The 21,317-nt window shown below is 35.5% G+C and overlaps 1 protein-coding gene across 1 annotated transcript; it reads right to left on the bottom strand.

Moving 5' to 3' along the window:
• Positions 1-19,760: 19,760 nt before the first annotated feature.
• Positions 19,761-21,290, bottom strand: LOC111691477. The gene has a single exon (XM_023454391.1). It carries the CDS (start codon positions 21,288-21,290, stop codon positions 19,761-19,763), a length of 1,530 nt encoding a protein of 509 aa, XP_023310159.1.
• Positions 21,291-21,317: the final 27 nt, after the last annotated feature.

Raw genomic sequence — 21,317 nt, 5'->3', positions numbered from 1 at the left:
GGTATAACCATTCCACTGTTGCATCTGAAAATATACTCTTAACCCATGACGGCATGAGAGCATCAGTTATTGGAGGCAATCGAGATAAGGTAAATTTTGTACTTGTTGAATACTTTTGAAATAATTTATATCGACAAGTTTTTAGGCTGTCAATTTTTGAACTATACATTATAGTTATAATGCATTCAGATGCAGCAGTGATATCCTCAAAAATACATCGAGGTAATCTTGTAATTTTGAAAAAATCTTATTTACAAAATTGGCTCTATAAAATTGTAATTTTAAGAATTTTTTAATTAAAAGTACAAAAATAATTAAAAGAATTCGAAATTCTACAAGATAAATATGATTAATTGTTGTTTAAATAAATAAATAATAATATTCAATCACCTAGAAACTTATTTTAACTTTCACATTCACAAAAATAAATTTATTAGACAAAATAATACCGAAAGTAATAAAAATTTTATAAAAATATGAAAAAGTACTACTAAGATATCGCAAGATTTAATCCAAAAACAGTTATGGTTAAAAAATTGGAATAATGATTAATAAATTGGATAGACGTGAATCATATTCCTAAGAACTGTCAATTTTAAATGGTGACCGCTTTGGTTTCACTATCTAGTGCGAAAGAAAACGGTTAATATCTCCCGTTTCGTATTTCTCTCTTCATTTCGTCAGCTGGTATATACCAACATGATTCGTAAAAGTGAAAGGAAAATAGAAATACTCTTTTTAAGATACAAAAATACGTGTTCGTCAGTTGGTACGGTCCAACAGCTTCTGATGGAAAGATTGGTGTTGTTTTTTTGCACATCTTATGTACACTTTACTGAAATATGAGTCAGCGGTCAAGGATATTTCAGCTAGCGGACCACAAAAAATGGCTAATTCAGTGTCAAGGTCTTCAAAAGCGGTATTCAAGTTGGTCGGCAACACCAGATTACATAATTGTAGGATACGCTCGAAACCACCATTCCATTCTCGGTTGTTACGTAAGAAGTATTTACTCTATTATTTAATTTTGGTTGTTAATCACCATCACTCATTTTTTTTTTAATTTCGTTTGATGTGAATACATCTTCTAATGGTTGTTTATTAACGATTAACTTCATATAATTAGATAGAGCACCTATTAAAACAATCTATGAAATAATGTTTCATTACAATAAACAAATCCATTAAGTGAGAATGTCATAAAATGATTGCGAATTTAACTAATTAAGAGAATTAACTTTTGACACTTAAATGTGATCTTCTGTTTCTCAGGTCTTGAAAGTTGAAAATCATAGAAGGTTAAGTCCGATTATTTTGTACTTCCTTCAAATATTATGTGGAAAAGCCTCTTTCAAAGTAAAAACAATGCTTAAAAATTAGATAATTCTACAATTAAATAATGGGAGCAAATCACGCTGAAACTTAAGTTTGCAGTGCATTAGTTGGATCGCTTTTGTCACCGTTAAAATTACTTTAATCATTTTTACTTAAAAGTAAAGAAAAACTGTTTACTTTTCTGGAAACAGGTAACACAAAATGCAGGAATAAAAACCTAATTTGTATCCTTTAAAAATCAATTATTTAAATTGCGAATGTAACCGAAATATTATACAAACACACGATTTGGAAATACATAGATATTTAATTTCAATAGTTCCAATTAAATAAATTGAAATTTATAGGCATAACAAATTTTTAATGCATCATTGTTTTGATTGAAATTATTAAATGGTTTTTCTCATTATATCCCTGTTCTGAATAATATTATAATAATAGAATAAGATGTAAATATTCAATGTATAGGGTGTCCCTGTGGCAATGCACCCTGGAATTTGGAATTTCTGAAAGACTATTGGTTAAAAGAAAAACACCGAAACACGTAAATTTTAACTTTAAGAGAGGCATTCTTTTGTAATAAAATTAATTCCGCTACTTCATTCTCTGAAGTATTACTCGTAAGTAAGAGAATTAAGTTACGGAACCGACTTTATTGCAGAATGGTTTTCTCTCTTAAAGTGTTTCAACATTTTTTTTAACCGATAGTTTTTCTAATATTCCAAATTCATATTTTTCTTTAGGATACCCTGTATATACTAGTACATAACATTATTCCAATTAAATCGTAAAGTAATTTGCATTAACCATTATTGTTATTATTTAAAATATGTTACATAACATTTAATATAATGTTTTCATTTTGATTATCTATTGCGGTATTCCCAAAATTCATTTAATACCGATCATTCTCTAATTCTGTCAGAATCTTAAGTTACCTTTTAGATCGTTTTAGATAAAAAAAAGTCTTTATGAACTGGGAGCTATATTCTAGCAATGTCGAAATTAAAAAAAATTAAAAGCAAAAATTCAGCAAATCTGTTAACTAATGGCAGAGGTATTAGGAAACAATTGAGTATTTTCAAAATCAGTGCTTTTAATTTGAAAATAATATTTATGAGATAAAAAGATGTATTCGATTTTTTTCTAACGAACCATAGAAGCTGACAAGCCCGAAACTGTATACAGGATCAGTCAGTTTTTTCTGTGGTAGATTAACAGATGATAGAGAAGAAAAGTTCTTATAAACGCAGGTCTTAGAACGCTTCGTTTGCGAGATATACAGGGTGTTAAAAAAAGAGTGTAAAATATTTCAGGAGGTAATAGTATGAACCAAAATAAGCAGAAAAGTCTTAATAAACATGGGTCCGCAAAGTAACGGTTGCGGAGATATGGACCACTATTCGTTTTTCAAACATTTTATTTTATTAGGAATAAACCGACAAAGGAAGCTTTTAACAAACAAAAAACAAAGTTACAGAAGATGTTCAAAGTGCCCTCCGTCCATTTCCAAGCAGGCACGACATCTTCGTCTCAACGATATTCGAACTCTTTCGAAAACACCCTCCTTGGTTTGGATTTCTTGACACTTTTGATTAATCCGTAGCTGCAGCTCTTCCAGGCTATTTACAGGAGTACCATACACTAATGTCTTCAAATATCCCCAAACAAAGAAATCTAGAGGGTTCAGATCAGGCGATCTTGGAGGCCATAAAACAGGTCCGGCCCTTCCTACCCATCTATGTGGAAAAGTTTGGTGTAAATGCTCTCTAACGGCCATGGAAAAATGAGCTGGAGCACCATCATGCTGGAACCACATTTGTTGCCTCTGATTCAAAGGAATGTCTTCCAAAAACTCATACAGTGTGTTCTGCAGAAAGTTGAGGTAAGCAGCGCCTGTTAATCGGTTTGGTAAAACAACAGGACCTAGAAACCTGTCACCTACAATACCCATCCAAATGTTTAATGAAAAACGTGCCTGATGTCCAGATTCTATTAGAGCATGAGGATTTTCGTCGGCCCAAATATGCGTATTGTGAAAATTAAACACTCCATTTCTTGTGAACCCGGCCTCATCAGTAAAAAGAATGTTTGCAAGAAAACGAGGGTCTTCAGCATCATGACGTAGAAACCAGCGGCAAAAAACCAAACGTGCTTGATGATCATTTATTGGATTTAAGGCCTGTACTCGTTGCACATGGTATGGATAAAGCAGTTGCTCGTGAAGGATTCTCCAAACAAGAGGACCACTAATTCCTACCTCGGCTGATATTCTCCGCACACTCGTACCTGGATTCTGCTCTACCAGTGCTAGAATTTCTTCTTCTGCTCTAGGAGTGGATACCGACCTTGGTCTTCCGGATAAATGGCACTGTTTGCTCAAGGAACCGGTATCACGCAATCTTTGGTGAATTCTTCCAAACATGCGTTGTGAAGGAATCTGGCGATTTGGATAAGCGTCAACATAAAGACGTCGCGCTTCGGTGGCGTTCCCATTAGCACGACCATACATGAAATGCATGTCTGTTAATTCTGTGTTAGAGTAACCAGCCATAGCAAAAGAAAACTTGTGCACTGAGAACAACTGTCAAATACGTACTGTTTATTTCACCACTAAACATCAACCAACTATTATAAGAAAATACACAACGTTTTTGCAAAATAAAAAAGGGGCTAAAAACATAAAACATTCCATATCTCCGAAACCGTTACTTTGCGGACCCAAGTTTATTGACACTTTTCTGCTTATTTTGGTTCATACTATTAGCTCCTTAAATATTTTACACTCTTTTTTTAACACCCTGTATAATTGTCTCATTTCAGCTTACCCCGTCTTATTGGAATCAAAGTAAGTATTCTGGATATATGTAAATCACCTACATTCACTGTTACCGAATAAACTAAGATAAATGCGTACCGCCCTATAGAGAATGTAACCCATATTAAGAATTTATAGAGCCTAGGGATTTATCTTCGCTCAAATGCGAAAAAAAGTAGAACTGGAGAAGTTTTTTCACGTCACATTAAAATTCAGCATGACAAAATACGTTAGCCGTGACTTACCTCTTCGGGATCGATATATGCACTCGGTCCGGATATCACAGGATAAGGTATAGGCAAACCACGACTCTGAAACAAAAAACAAAGAAGTTAAAGGCGAGTTTGCATTGTGCGTTGCGTTTCAAAAACAAATTTGTTCGTGTGTTAGTTCATTTAGGCAACAAGGGACTTGCTGGAAGAGTAGTTGGAGGTGCTTTCTTGTAAGGCAACGACAAATGTTGAGGTGTTTGCATCACACACTCGATTACCCGCCAAGTAATCGCATCCAACGACCGTTCGAGAAAAAGCGCTTGCGATATGAACATGGCATGACAACAAATACAAAAAAAGTTCTGGTTGATGATTCTAACCATCTCGCAAAATTGTGTTTCACTAGCACCATTAGTGACGCGAGTATAACAATTTTTGTTGGTGCATGTGATGCCGTATTCAACAGAACTTGCAGGCGGCACTACCACACAATGGTAATAAATACACCTGTATTCTCATTGCACACTCAAGACCACATTAAAGAAAAGTTATGAAAATGTGCAACATATGTGTGCAAAATGCAGAACATATTTAGCAAGTTCGTGGCAATTTGAAAATCATTACAATCATTATGGGGCAGCAATCTGGATTTACCAAGTATCCCTGCTTCTAAGGGATAGTCGAGAATGAAACAATCCCTACAAAAATGGTCTACAAGCGAATTACTCGACACAAGAAGTTACAGTGTTACAGATCAACCATTTTTCGACCCTTGTCGAAACTTGGTTTAATGAAGTAATTTTTTGGAAAAAAACGTAAATTATTTCCAATAGGGTAGCCCAAGAGGGGATTTTGGGAGTTACTCAAGCGCAGCAGATTAACATATGGGGGATACCTTGCATCCTGTTGAGTAAATAATAGCAGTATGTAATGAAATTTTTTTTTTGTCAATTGTTTGCAAGTAAAGCAGTGGCGTACTACTTTATTTAGAAAAATGTGCCACCGATACCCTGTATCTCCGCCACTGAAGCAAGTAAATTTTAGGAAAAGCCCTCCGATTTTGGACAATGTTTACATAAATACATGTGCCCAATTTCAAATTATTTCACTTACTAGTTTTTAAATTATTTAAAGAAATTAAAAATATTTTTGACGTTTAACATCCTGTATCTTTTTAACGAAATGCCCTAGATAAAAACTTTATAGGAAAGACTCCCCTTAAAATTCACCAGAGAATACGAGGTTTCATGGTCACCATTTGTGAATCATCCTGTATATGGTAATTTCCATGCTACCATGTTAAACCCAACACAACGATCTTATAATGGAAAATACTACCTGTTTAGCCTGCTATGAACATTTGTACCAAAATTGGATGCATATTGCTAAACAATATTTCCAGATCAGGATAACATAAACTTTTTAACTTTCATAACTACTAATGTTAGTAAACTTTCTCTACTTTTTTTTATATAATGTAACTGACTTAGGCGATTGTCTTTTACGATTCTATTGATACTCAATATATGTGTTTTTTAATTATATTTAACAAGGATATCAAAAAAGAAGTAAATATATATAATTAAAATATATTTTTAACCCAAATACGGAATCGATAGAATATGATTTTACTCGTATCTAAATTGATATCGTAAAACCACCGTTAAGAGTGACCCTATAGTTTGGGCCACCTAGTACACTATATTCGGCAACCCGGGAATGGCATAACGAGATAATTTATCTTTTTCCGGTATTTAAAAAATCCAAAATCCTTGTATTTTAAAAGGTTTTCTCAACCAATCATGTCCCAGTCGTGCGAGAATTATTACCTTTCATTACAATTTTTACCGACCTGTATAAAAAACTTATCCAATTTCTCGTTCCATTCAAAGAAATGATTGTGTCAACTGGTACGTGTAGCAAATGAAAGGAAAAATAAAAGAAAAATTATGTTTCCGAATCACTGTTTTACTTTTTTACCGCAGAAAGTTTCTTTAGACTATTTTTACGTGGTGAAAATTACTGTCCCACTTAAGACAATAACACTTTTATACATATTTAGTTTTTGTCACAATAATTTTTTTGTTTCAAATGACGAAGTTGATGCATTCTCTCAAATACAAAGCTGCTCGAAATAGCTACTAATAGAAACAAAAATAGGAGTTAGGACAGGTATTATTTCATATTTTAAGTGGTCTTTCATTCGAACAAAGTGAAGAAATTGTTGCTCACAAATTAAATTCAATCTTCATTTGTTTAGAAGATATATTTATATTAAACTCATCGAAAACTAAAAAAATAATAATGAGGCTACATTTTTAACCTGTATCTTCTGTATGTATCAAATGAATTTTTACGGCTATTTCAAAAAATAAAAAGACGTACCTATGTCAGTTTTCTACGATTCTACCGAATCAAAGTTGCAGACTTAAGAAAAAGCAAGAATAGGGCCGTACAAAACATTGCAAGATCTTTGAAGAACAACTGTTTTTGTATAATACACTGCTTAAAATAATTAGAGGGACACTTATTTAAATCTCAATAATTTTTTTATTTGTAATACTATATAAATCTAATAATGCATATCTTAAAGACTAACATTTTGCTCGAATAAATTTACGAAAATAAAACAAATTTACATAATCATTCTTGAGACAATAGTACCAATTCAAAAAAACTAGAAGAAATAAAGTGTAACATACAATCAAAATTTCAATTTAGAAATATGCTGTGCCTTGGAATAGTAAACAATGTTGACAGTTCAGCATAAATTGTAAAAAATGAGGCATCTAAGTGAAGATGAAGTCGTTCGTGTTGTTGCTAGTATAGAGTATGGCACCAGTATTCGACAGGTTGCAAGAGATTTTAACGTAAGCCCTTCTGTCATCCATCGCGTGTGGAATCGTTACTTAGAAACCGGAGGATATAAAAGACGCATTGGACAAGGTCCTACGAGGAAACAAACCGAATTCAGGACAGGTTTTTAGTCCTATCCTCCTTGCGTTCTCGTACATCCATAGCAAAAGACCTTCAAAGTAGGCTCAGAACGACTCATGGGTTGGAAATTTCCGATCAGACAGTTAGGAATAGACTGAGAGAAGCAAACTTGGGACCAAGAAGACCCGTGCGAAAACCTATTTTAACTCCGTATCACATAAGGTCTCGTTTACATTTTCCACGTGAGCATGTGGCATGGCAACTTCGATATTGGGGACCAGTACTCTTCACAGATGAGTCACGATTTCGTTTAAGTCGTTGTGATGGTCGAGTACGTGTATACCGACGTCCACATGAACGCCATTCTTCAGCTACCATACAAGAAGTCGAAAGATTTGGTGGAGGGTCAGTGACAGTTTAGGGCGGAATTAGTCTTGGTGAAAGAACCGATCTTGTCATAGTTCCAGGGACTTTAACCGTTGAACGGTACATTGATCTCATTCTAGAAGATCATGTTATACCAGCCGCTTATGGTATAGGTCCAAATTTTCTGTTTATGCAAGATAACGCAAGGCCACATACTGTGATTATCACCATGAACTACTTTCAACATCATGGGATTCAATCCATGGATTGGCCTCCGCTAAGTCCTGATCTAAACCCCATCGAACATCTTTAGGATTTGTTAGATAGGCGTGTTCGGAGGCGCCCAGACCCACCTCAGACTCTCCAACAGATAACAAATGCCCTAATCGAAGAATGGGAGAATATATCACAAGAAGACATTCGTAGGCTCATCCGAAGCTTACCACGGAGGTGTCAAGCAGTAATTCATGCTAATGGAAGACATACACGATATTAGTGAACCAAATCTCACCAGGACCTTTATGTTATACAGACAGGATCACTGACTCTTCACTTTATTTCTTGTAGTTTTGTGAATTGGCGCTGTTGTCTCAAGAGTGATTATGTAAATTTGTTTTATTTTCGTAAATTTATTCGAACAAAATGTTAGTCTTTAAGATATGCATTATTAGATTTATATAACATTACAAATAAAAAAGTTATTGAGATTTAAATAAGTGTTCCTCTAATTATTTTGAGCAGTGTATTATTGAGGTGTCTATTTTCTTGTGGAGAAAAAACGCCTTTCTAATAAAGTGGAATTTATCAGACTTTATTCATTTCCAAGCTTAATTGGAAGTTGAGATAGCATGTTTTCGCAGTCACGCGTCGATTTGTTCTTGAATATTTTTTTAAATCAGATATTAAGGTGTATAAGGACAATATAAGAAACCATGTATTGAACTCTGTCACATTGACCCAGTCAAATTTCTCGCAACAACTAAATTGCAGAAAATAGATTGTAACCAAAATTGTCTACAAGTCAAAATTTTTGTAGACTGAAATTAATATCATGCAATCAACAATAATCTTTAGTATGTTGGTCTGTATACCAAACTACAATTACATTTACTACAATTACGCTTTTTGCCACATTTCTTTTTAATTCAACCTCTCCCCAATACGTCCAAGGATTTTGGATTGCCTAGAACTACAGAAATTATATGTTTGAGGAAATAAATCTCTTTATATAATTTGCAAATTTATTCGATTAACTATTATTATATCCAAGTTCCATTACGTTTAGAAAAATTTTATGCAAACCGTTTATTGAAAAGGTAATTCTTTGCTAACCTAAGGATAAGGGTAAGCCACTGACTGCAACAATAATAAATTACGGCCTCTGTCAAGAATCCTTTCTAAATGCATTATGGTCATCCATCAGCATAAAATGGGTGTATCTACTAAAGGACATAAAAATTCGTTTCATTTCATTGATTTTACATCTGCACTTGCATGCAAGATTAATGTAAACATGAACAAGTGCAATGGAACGACTACATGCAACGGCGATTTGCTATTCTCCCCGTCGAACATTCAGTGAAAGGATCCGAGATCGTTTATACTAAAATGTTAATTTATAGTTACATTATAAAATGTAAGTTTAAGGCGAAGTAACTATCTAATAAATATATCTGAATACAAATAAAGCGGTGGTATTGTTGAACATACACACGACATACAGGATGCAATTAGACTGTTTGCTGGTTTTTAAGATAAACGAATTAGCTTTCCTGCTAAGCCGACCCTTCAATTTAAACAATTACCTACAATTACTATAGAATTTACTAGTACGAGGGCAATAACAACAGAATTATAAATTAAAAATAGTAATATTTGTGGTATTCCAGGTTCCGAGCGGTTTCAAAATTTCGCTCTACTTTACGGAACTAACAAAATAATAGCAAAAGTACCATGGTAAGAACACGAATCGATCATCAGTTGCAGTTGGCGAAATTCTAAAAATTGGTAAAATCCAGAGGCGTGGTCCAGACCTAGGGCGAAATTTGCTGCAGGACAACTGCGGACTCATCGAGGATCGTGATTGAACGTCAACCCTGTCAATAATCAGCGACGAATCCTAGCCGATACATGTGTACAGGGTGTCCCAAAGTTCACGTCTCGGGCCCATAACAGAAAAAAGAGAAACAATAGTAAAAATCTGTTTAGACGGCGCTAAGGTAAGTTTTGCACTTGAAAAACATTGTTTTCAAAATTCGGAAAATAAAAAAATGACATCAACGAACATACCCATTTTTTATGACAACTAAAATTATCAATTTTTTATGAACTATACAGAATTTTTTTTCTATCTCTTCTCCCTAAAAAGTTACAATAACAAACCTATGTATTATACTAGTCATGACTTAATCGACATTACTGTGAAAAACAAACGCTGTAACTCCTGTCACAAATTTGTTTACATATTAGTAGCTATGTTCTTCTTAAAAAAGGTCTCTCCTCGAAGAAAAATAGAACAATACACATAATGACGGTTAAATAGGATAACCGAATATAGAAAATATTAAACGATTTTAATTGTAACTAATAAGTATAAAAATAATTAATAACAAAACAAAATATATACGATTATTATTTTAAAAAATTTTCGATATGCATGCTCCCTACTTCTAAGCATGTATGCAATCTTTTCCTAACTTCGTTTCTCTTGAAAGATTTTCACAAACATGTCGAATATTTCGCTTTAAATGCTCCAAACTTCTCGTGGGTGTCTTATATAGGTACTTGATTAAAAAATCCACATTAAAAAATGTCAAATAAGAAATGGTCTAGGGGCGTTAAGTCTGGACATTTTAAAGCCCATTCTACAGGCTCATTAATTCCAATCCAGTATTTTTTAAATAATCTGTAACTCTTTTAGCTTTATGTGGAGGAGCACCATCGTGTTGCAACCACATATACACCAGGAAAATTAGCGAAAATAAAAGAGAAACTAGAAAAAAGTCCTATCCGCGATATTATTGTAAAATTCTCTAAAGGAACATAATACAAGACATCTCTCATCTCATGAGCCAAAACATTTTATTAGCTAAGTTTTCTATTTAAACACATAAGTGAGGAAAACAGTTTTTTCACTTTGCAGGGAAAACCATCAATTTTAGCGAAAAGTGATTCGCAGACAGCTTGTAGGGAATAAAATTATCTACAAAGTCAGACTTGCTAAATTAAAATCTGTTAATAAACAAAAAAAAGATATTGCAAAAAAAAAACAAGAAAAGTGCCCATTTTTTATTTGTTTGTAACTATCGCATTTATTGTTAAAATTGTATAAAACCCATGACAAGTTGAGGGTTTTGTCATACTTCAAAAGTGTGCCAAAAGTGGGCGCTGTATGTGCAATAATTTTCGCACAATTCAATTTGTTTATAACGGAGGCTCCATAAAGTTATGAACTTTAAGCCTCTGTACAGGCATTAATTTTCAACCAAACATGATTCTGAAAGCGTCATTGTAATCTTAAAGACGTAATTAAGCGACTTATTAAAAAATATCACCGTTTTTTTGACATTAACATTCTCGAATTGTGCATTAAAGAACAGTGCGTTTTTCGCTTATAAACAATTTGAATAAAATTGTTGCTATTTATGCTACCTCACCGAAAATAGATGCAATGGCTAGCTGGCAAAAAAATACAAATTTAAAAAAAAGCACCCTCTACGACCAACAGGAGCCAAGATAAGAATTTGTTTTTAAAATCGTAGCGCAATTGTTTATAAACATTAAGACTTGAATTTTTCGCAAAATAAAGTTTACGACGTAATGAAATTTGAAATTTACTACAGCATATTCACTTAATTAGACATTTTATTGAATGTAATGTTAATCTTGTGGCTTTAACCAGTGGCATGCTACTGAAAGTTCCGCATCATTTTATCAAGAAAGAAATACTCCACTGGCAGTTTCTTGTAGAAATAATGTTACATTCAGGTACTGTTACGATTAAATGAATGAAAAATATTTCTTGGTGTTAATAGTAGCCGCCAAATACTTTAATTTCTGAAAAAAATATCAAACCAAATAATACAAAAACATTAACATTATTAATAGGTCGAGTAAGTAAGTAACGATTACTACAACAACTGTTCAAAATGAAGTCCTTCCACATCGATACACTTTTGACGTCTTCTAATCAGGCTATTTATAGAGGAACTTATGACAAGATTTTCCCTGAGGAGATTACAATATTCCTCTATTCTTTCCCACAATTCGTCTCGTGTTTACAAGCCCAAGAAGCATTGCAGTTTTAGGAATAAATAAACAAAGGTAGTTATAATATTAAAACGAGGTCATTGTAAAGCTTATACTAACTGATAACACAGACAAAAGAACCAATTTTTGCAGATGGATTTAAACAAATATGACTAAATTTGCGCATTATAGACGGCAAATAAATTACCTCCTAAACTATTAAAAAACGCCACACTTTTCATTACATTATTTCTATAAGAAACTACCAGAGGGGTATCTTTGGGGGATCTCGAATATCCCGTCTCCCAGGAAAAAAGTTTATAGAACAAACTCTACTCATTTTTTCGTCAATTTATCTATTTCTGCAGTTTCTGTATTTAAAGTGAAATCATGTATATGTTACATTTAAGGAAAAATTATTTCAATTTTCAGTTAATACATTTACGAATTTTGGTCGTCTGTTTGTTTCCCAGATACGTATTTTTTAATGAAGACTATTCTCTTGCGAATTTCTTTGTAACATAAAAATAAAATTAACTAATGACATGGACATATCTCAATAATATAAAAAGCACAAAGGCGAAACATCCTTGGATCTTATTCGTAGAGATCACACTAATTTACATTCGATTTCCCTTTCATTAGCCATCTCTTTAAAAAGTTATATCTTCTCTTATTCATTTAGATAAACAGGAACTGGGCTCTGGCCTGTGTCTGCCTTTTGATTACAAATTACAAGTTCTCCATTGATTTCTTCTTATCTAATTTAATTAAAAAGCATTCCGTTCTTTTAGACGTTTTGATCTGTGCCTAAAAAAGAAATTAAAAATCGTGTTCCTGTTTCTCGGAATTACAAGCTGAAGTAATTTTATATTTAACTCGCAAAACAAATTGTGGGTATTAAATTGACCAATGGACTTTTGATTATAGTAGGACAGCCTTTGATTTTAAGCAAAATCACGGGAAACAATAATTATCTACATTTTTTCATTTTTTTATGTTTGCTTAAAATATCTAACACGAATTTCCTCATTTTTTAATTTTCGATTATTATTATATGCAAAAACAGAGATAATACAAAATAGGGGATGTTTTGTAACGAATGGGCTATACAGTAAAGGGAGGTTCCTGAAGTTAGAACATGCCGATCTAATCCAAATTACCCTTTCCCTATGCGGAAGTCAATAATAACAAACATAGGGGGGATCAAAGATAATAAAAATAATTGACTTTCCTCAATATTTTTTGACATACGCACTGAAAGAAATGGGTTTATAAATTGTTTCTCTAGAATAATGTATATAGCGAATATTAAAACTTTTATAACAAATATACAACTTTAATTTAAAAAAAAAAAACTCGTCTCCATATTCATTATTCAATGAGTTTAACTGGAAAGCGCTTAATATAACGAGCGTTCAAATAAAAACGTGGTCAAGTTGGTTCTGAAAATTTGGACGTAGGGCGTAGCGTATAGCAAATGAACTTAAACGTCATCTGTCAATCGCCGCTATCAATTTGAATATTTTCGTTTTAAAAAGCGTTTAAAATGGTATTTTCTCAAGAACAAAAAGTGTTTATCATAGAGTCCTACTTTAGAAATGGACGCAAGATTGATGGAATATGGAAGTATTCTATTGAGGAATGTTTCATAGAATTTCAAAATCAATTTCCCGGCGTTGTTGAGTACAAAATTTTTCAAAGTGCAGTTCAGCGTTGTGTTAATGTTTTTTGTGAAACGGGCAGTGTAACAAGAAAAGAAGGAAGCGGCCGACCTAAAAAGCGGACTGAAGAATTAAAAGAAAATGTCCAACAAATAATGGAAAATGCGCCAAGAACTTCTGTACGTGTTTTATCACAAATGGTGGGAGTATCAGTCGGTACCTGCCACACAGTGTTAAAAAAAGATTTGCGTTTGTTCTCCTATCGTTTAACTTGTCAGCAAGAACTTCATGAAGTTGATTTTCCGCGACGGGCTGTATTTTGTGAATGGTTTTTAAACAACTACGGTGAACTTCATAATATCACCTTTTTTTCTGATGAAGCCTGGTTTCATTTAAGTGGTTACGTAAACTCACAGAATATGAGAATGTGGTCTACACGCTCAAAAAATTGGAGTTTGGTGTGCTCTCAATCGAAGGAGGATTTATGGACCCATTTTTTTTTTAATGGTACTCTTACTGCGCAAAGGTATAGAGGAGACATTATCGCTCCTTTTGTTAACCAGCTGGAAGAAAACGAAATTACAAACTTTTACTTTCAACAAGATGGCGCAAGGGCACATACGGCAGGCGAGACGATGAATATGTTGAGGGAAGTTTTCCAAAATCGACTAATAAGTCTCAATGCTGAACATGAATTTCCACAGAGGTCATGTGATATTACGCCGTGTGATTTCTTTTTGTGGCCTTACCTTAAAAACACTATTTTTGAACTGCCTATTCCTGATTTAAACCATCTGCAGGCTCGACTTATAGACAAGATTCGTGAAATTAACAATACCCCGAGCATCTTAGAAAATGTCTTTAATTCTTTGAGGAACTGGTGTGAACAGTGCTTGGAACAAGGAGGGGGACACTTTCAGCAGCTGCATTAATTTATTGTTATAACAAGGAGGGGGACACTTTCCGCAGCTCCTTTAATTGTTTGTTATTGTTATCACGATTATTCTTTAAAATAAAGTTATATAGTCATTAACGTTATTGAAACTGACAGCTGCTATACAGCTCGTTGAGAAATGAGGTTAAGTTGGTCGCTATAAGCAACTCCCTACGTCCAATGTGTCAGAGCCAACTTCGACCACGTTTTTATTTGAACGCTCGTTATCTTGTGCATCTATGAAATAAAGGTTATAAGGAATTACTTAGGTATAATGTTATACTTTTTGTGTTCCATTAGTAGAGTAGGGAAGATTTGTTGCGTAAAGACCAATATCCGAATTTGTATATAACAGCTGTATTATACAGGGTATTAGAAGTTTGACTGCCTTAATTTTAACACACGACAGAATACATTAAAATAAACATAAAAACCTTATGGGTCCTAAACTCAACCATTTCCGAGAAAAAAATTATCAAAATCTCCAATTTGATGATTTGATGATTTGAAAATGGTGATGGACATTTTGAGCATATGTTGTAGTTTGTCTTGTACTTGTGCGTTTAAAAATTACTGAATTTTGCTTTTTGGTACGTACCTAGACTATTTTTAATACGTATGATTATTTAGATGACGTGAATTTTTGGGTACTTTAATTACATATTTCTCAAATTCATAACTTGATTAAAAGTTAAGTTCCTGTTTTAAGAGACTCATAATTACTAAAATCCGAGCTTAAATATAAGCACAACACTTCTTCGTACGACAAAATAGATACATTTTATTTTATTTATTTAAAAACTGGAAACAGGTATAACACTATGGGTTTTTGATGAACCAATATTAAAAAAAATGCCTTTTTGCTGATCAGACATTAGGGTCTTCCCCCACCATTTCTGTCGAGGGATAGAACGCAAGTCAATAACAAAAGTTATGCGCAATGAATCCGGTTATCCATATATGTTTTGGTATGTAGATTGCGCCCACTAGCGGCCGAGCTACGAACTTGAAAACTATTTCCAGCGATTTCTCTTGGTCGATTTATTCATCAATTTTTTTCCCCCAAAGCTCTAGGACCTATATTTTCTCCAATATCGTACCTCGCCGACCTTAATTGGACACCCTGTACAATTGTAAATATTAAAAAATACACACACCAAAGAACGAAATTGTTTCGGCTGTTTTTTCGTAATGTAAAAATATGGAATTTCACACCCTTTATTAGAACGTAAATTAGCAGAACATCCTGACTATATTTAAAAAATTTTAGAAATCTAAAGACTTAATGGCTGTAATCGCTCCTACGTTACAAAAGAGTGAGGTTTTGCTACATCTGCCTTGTTAGTATGAGCATGAAAGTACAAAATCTAGATTCAGACGGAGAATTGATAAAATTTCACGAACTACCCTTTTTTTTAAATTTAATCAAATCGGAACCTAGACCTCTGTAGGGCTACGTTTTACTCCACATTGAAATTTGAGCCAGTTTAATTAATAAAGAACCGAAACCTTACACTTCCCCATCCATTAATTTAATGTAAATTATTCCCAGAGGTATCAAAGTACGTTTAGATTAATACTTTTATGACTGAAAGGCCTGTACATTGTTAAATCGATAAGGAAGGTTAATGTCATTCCGTATTATAAATACCTCTATTCCTACAGCCAAGCCAAGCGATAAGGCTATTATAAAAATCCATGCGATCTAGTCTATTTTTAAATAGAAGTGTCATATTTTTCCAGGATGTAAAAATACACAATCCTTCTTCAGAAATATTTCAGGAAAGGTCAATTTAATTTCAGGTACCGTAATTTCAATTTCGTTTCAGTTAAATTTAATTTTGGAGGTTGTTGTTTGTAATTAAATTCAGATGAGATCAGTTCGGAAAATGAACTTATCAGTATCACTATTTAAGTGTAGTTTATTCATCCAAAGCATTATTTAAGTAGAAATGAATATTGTGTCAATTAATGCTGTATTTCAATAGAATTCTGACACAAAGGGATGTCTATCTGTGGTAAATTCTCGTTGTATAAATAAATAACAATAAATTAGCTGTCGTGGAATATTACGAATCTTAAATCTGTTCCGGGAAGAATTAATATAAATGAGAAAATAAATAAGCTGTCATAAACCAAACAACCGAAAACATGCTTGTATTTATTTATGTCGTCTCCAAACATATGCACGACATAAGATATATATCTGAAACGACTCCAGGCACGCCAAGCTTTATATATCCTGTCTTCATTCTCTCAGTTTGGTAGATTTAGCCTAGCATACCTGGAGATTACCACAGATATTAGTTACCAAATGCTTAAAATATGCTGTTTATCAAGAAGTTTGGAAATATCACTTTATTCTCTTCATCAGAAATCAATGCCATTAACTGGGATGTATACAGCTTTCGTTTATAACATTATCTTTTAAAAAGATTCAACAAAAAGACATTTTTCTAAGTTCTCATCAAATCAAGTTAACCGAGGGTTTGAAATATTATTTAATAGTTTTGATATGACACCTAGACCGACAGAATATCATTATTTTTTAGATTTACATAATTATTTGGAAATTATTTCTTTAGTATGCGTAGATATAACTAACCAAGCTTTTGGTACCAACTCAGGATGTCCCACGAACTCCATCGATGGATATCTGGGACACCGCTAGAAGGATGATTTTTTTTGAAATTGTGAAGGTGTCATACGGATCGTAGGGCCTACCAAGCTAAAATATTTTCAAGGTCATAGTATTTCCGGTTATACCGGAAGTCGATACTAACTTTCTTATTTTAAATGGAACCCACTGTATATTATTGCATTTTTAGAAAGAGCATCCATTTTTAAGTTGAAAACATATAGCACACTCCATACTTAGGATTGACCATTTCCGAGATATTTTGATTTTTAAGCAAAAATTGACAAATGCAGACTGTCAGCAAAATTTAGTTTTCCCGGAAACATAGGTTTATTTTTTTGTGCAAATTGGACATTTTGTAGAGGAAGACCAAATTTATCGAATTTGACATGAAAATTTTCCAGTTTTTATACAGGGTGGTCAAAAACAATTAGCGAATATGAAGTTCAGAAAATGTGGAAAATTCGAAATTTTTAAATGAAACCCCTAATTTTTTTAACGTTCTGCACTAAAATTAAGTGTAACATTGTTATACCTAAACCCAGTGGTTTTCATTTTATTTACGAATAAACATTTACCATTTCTTAAAAATGTTTCCATCTGTTTCGCACATTTTAGGTTGGCCGTGATAGGTAAGTAACAATCAACATGACAACTGTCACAGGTTTTTAATTGTTAATTAATTGAGAAACTCTTTTGTTTTTGACTTTATCAAAAAATGTCACTCTTTATAAAAAGTTCTGATAATGTCGTTTCTTTGCCTGATCTAAGATAAAAATTTGCCCTCTCGGTCGTGTACCTACTTCTAATTAATGATGTACTTATTCCTAATGTCATTTACTCTGAATACAGCTTAATATAATGTGATATTAATTATTTTATAATTAATGTGATATTAATTACAAAAACAAATTTATTTGCTAATTAAATATAAATGTTATTGTAACATGCCGCCACAAGACTGTCAAATAAACATTTTAGATTAAATATACAGGGTGCTCATAAATTAAAAAAAAAAACACGAAAATACTCAAGAGAGAAGTACCATTATTTATTATTTTACACAACATTTTTATAAAACAAATCTGTTTATAACCTCAAATTTTAAAATAAAAATTTCAATTCTGGCTTTTACTCTATATGTATAGCTACTTCCCACCTCAAAAATCGGCGTAAGCCTGTGCATCAGCTGCCTTGAGGGCAGTAGATAGGCTACCTTCGTATCACGCCAAAATCCCATGTATTTTCTTATGAAGGTTCATATTAGCAGTTTTTGACGAATTTTACCCCCACTCCTCCTCCTTTTCCCTTCCCCCTCCCCTTCCCCGCCAGCCAATCAGCGCGCAGCATTTTTGTCGGATGAAAAATGGCAGGAAATTCAAAATGTAGTCACCTAGAACTTTGCCCCATCTAGGGCTTTGCCCCATCTAGGGCTTTGCCCCATCTAGGACTTTGCCCCTAGGCCCCATGCAGGTATCTTCATGTAGGTATGTAGGATTCCCCACGTAGACAAGAGTATTGTGCGTAGGCCTCCGCGTGTACCCCGCGTAGGTATACCTAAATTGTATAGGGCTTCGCCCGCCACCGCGGGCCCCAAAACGTGGTCGAGCGGAGACCTAGGCAGTAGCCGCGATTTTCATTTCACAATAGTAGTTTATAACGCGGCCGAGCGTGTATCTGTAGATGGCGTTGCAAGTGGAGCGCGGGTCTAATAAATATGCCTGTATATTTAAGTATTACAAACTACGGCTAAAAAATATTTACTGGATTTCACTTTAGGNTTGGATTGAGTCCCCAGTTTTTGCCAACTACCTTCCTTAACTGCCAGAGGGTTGCCACTGATTTCCGGGTAATCCTCTCAACCTGTGGCCCCCACGACAGTTTGCTGTCCAAGATTACCCCCAAGTATTTGACTTCCCTGACCAAAGTCAGGGGCCTCCCATACATGGTTGGAGCCCTGAAATCACCTATCTTCCTTCTCCTTGTAAATAGGATCATCTCAGTCTTCTTTGAGTTGACTGAGAGCCCCATCTCCTCGCACCACCTCTCTATGATCCTACAGGCTCCCTGCATTCTGTCGCATACCACATCCAAAAACCGGCCCGCGACTAGAACCACGCCATCATCGGCGTAAGCCTGGGCATCACTGTATCCCTCCGAGGTTAGGCGTTCCAGGAGACCGTCCATTACTAGGCACCATAGAAGCGGGGAGAGGCAGCTGCCTTGAGGGCATCCCCCTCCCACTCCCAGGTCCCTACGACAGTCCCCCATGACTGCACTAACCTTCCTTTCCTTCAATGCGGAACTCACCCATTCGACCACGATAGGCGATGTGCCCCGGTCTTGGAGCGAGTTGCATATGGTCTCAGTTTTTGCCTTGTCGAAGGCACCTTCTATATCAAAGAATATTGCCAATACGACCTCTTTGTACTGAAGGGCCTTCTCTACTTTATGTGTGACACTATGTAAGGCCGTCACCGTGGACCTGCCCCGCCTATATGCGTGCTGGTTCGTGTGGATTGGGTATCTACTCAACGCCCCATCCACCAGATACCTGTCCACAATCCTTTCCATCGTTGTAAACAGAAAGGATGTGAGACTGATATGCCTAAAAGACTTCGCCGCAGTGTAGTCTTCCTTTCCAGCCTTGGGGATGAAGACCACCTTGGCTGACCTCCAAGCCTGTGGGACGTAGCCCATCGCCAGACTGGCCCGGAAGACCCTCACCATACATGGCAAGAGAATGTACAGGCCCCTCTGCAAAAACGACGGGAAAACTCCGTCTGGCTGCCTTGTAGGGTTCGAACTCATTCACTGCCCAGGTTACTGCCTCGTCGCCAATGAGCTCCTCTGCCAGGAGCCAATCTGCTTGTGGCATTGGCTCCGCCCTGGTTCCCTCGACGACATGGCCTCCACATGAAAAGTGAGTTTCCAGCAGAAGTTCTAAACACTCCTCGCTAGAAGTGGTCCAAGTCCCATCTTCCCTCTTTAATGATTCTAATTTCTCCCTTTTGTCGCAGCTTAAGATCTTCATTAATCTGGCTGTCTCCGGCAGGGACTCCAGCTGGTTGCAGTATGCCTTCCAGCCAGATCTCTTGCTACGCCTAAGTTCCTTCTTAAACTCTCTCCTTGCAGTTTTGTAATCGTCCCAAGAGGTCCCTTCCCCTTCCCTGACAGCTCGGTTAAAGACACGCCTGGCCGTCTGGCGGAGACCCTCTAGGGTCTTATTCCACCAGCGGACCTTGCGCCCACCTGCCGCCCTGAGAGGGCAAGCCTCCTCATATGCCGAGACGATGCAACTGCTTAAGGTTTCTACTTCGTTGTCTAACTGCCTTGTGGAGGTTATTCGTTCACCCCGGTTGCTCGCTTCTAGGGAGCTCCCTAGGTTACAACGATATACCTCCCAGTTTGTTGCCCTTGGATTTCGTCGGAGAGTTATCGTTTCCGAATCCGACTTCATCTCGAAAGCGATCATCCTGTGATCGGACATCGAGATGCAGCCCGTGACCCTCCATCCAGAAATCCCTTCTATAATACTTTGAGAAGCCAACGTAATGTCAATCACATCTTTCCGGATGCGGTTCACAAAAGTCGGCTCCTTTCCCCTATTCATGACCTGCAGGTCTGTGGTTGCTATATATTCCAGCAACGCCTCCCCACGGGAGTTAACATCCCCGCTGCCCCATACCGTGTGGTGAGCATTTGCATCACACCCAATCATTACAGGCAGACCTTTATTCTTAGCAAAATTAACTATATTTTCTAACTCTTTAGTAGGCGGTAGTCTACCAGTATCATAAGGGAGGTATATGCTACTAACTATGACCTTACGCCTAATTCCACTTACCTTATATTCGAGGATGGCTGCAGTGGCATCCCTGGTCCCCAGTTGTGGTAGTGATACCATTCGGAGTTCCTTGGACGCCATTATGCAGGTCCGAGGTGGCTCGGCTCCATCCTCCTTCCCGACTATGCAATTGTAGCCGGTACTGCCTAGCCCCACTACTCGATTCCTGTAAACATAGGGTTCCTGGATTAAAATTAATTCTCCAGTCTTACCTGTCAGTAGCTTCACCAGTTCCCCGGTGGCTGACTGACTGTGCTGAAGATTAATTTGCCTCACCTGCAATGTATCCATCTTGGGGCCTGATGGTGCAGTGGGGGG

Source organism: Anoplophora glabripennis, unplaced genomic scaffold, assembly GCF_000390285.2.
Source record: "Anoplophora glabripennis isolate ALB-LARVAE unplaced genomic scaffold, Agla_2.0 scaffold302, whole genome shotgun sequence".
Lineage (NCBI taxonomy): Eukaryota > Metazoa > Arthropoda > Insecta > Coleoptera > Cerambycidae > Anoplophora > Anoplophora glabripennis.
Note: the sequence above shows the minus strand (reverse complement) of the source record. Positions and strands in the feature narration are given on the sequence as shown.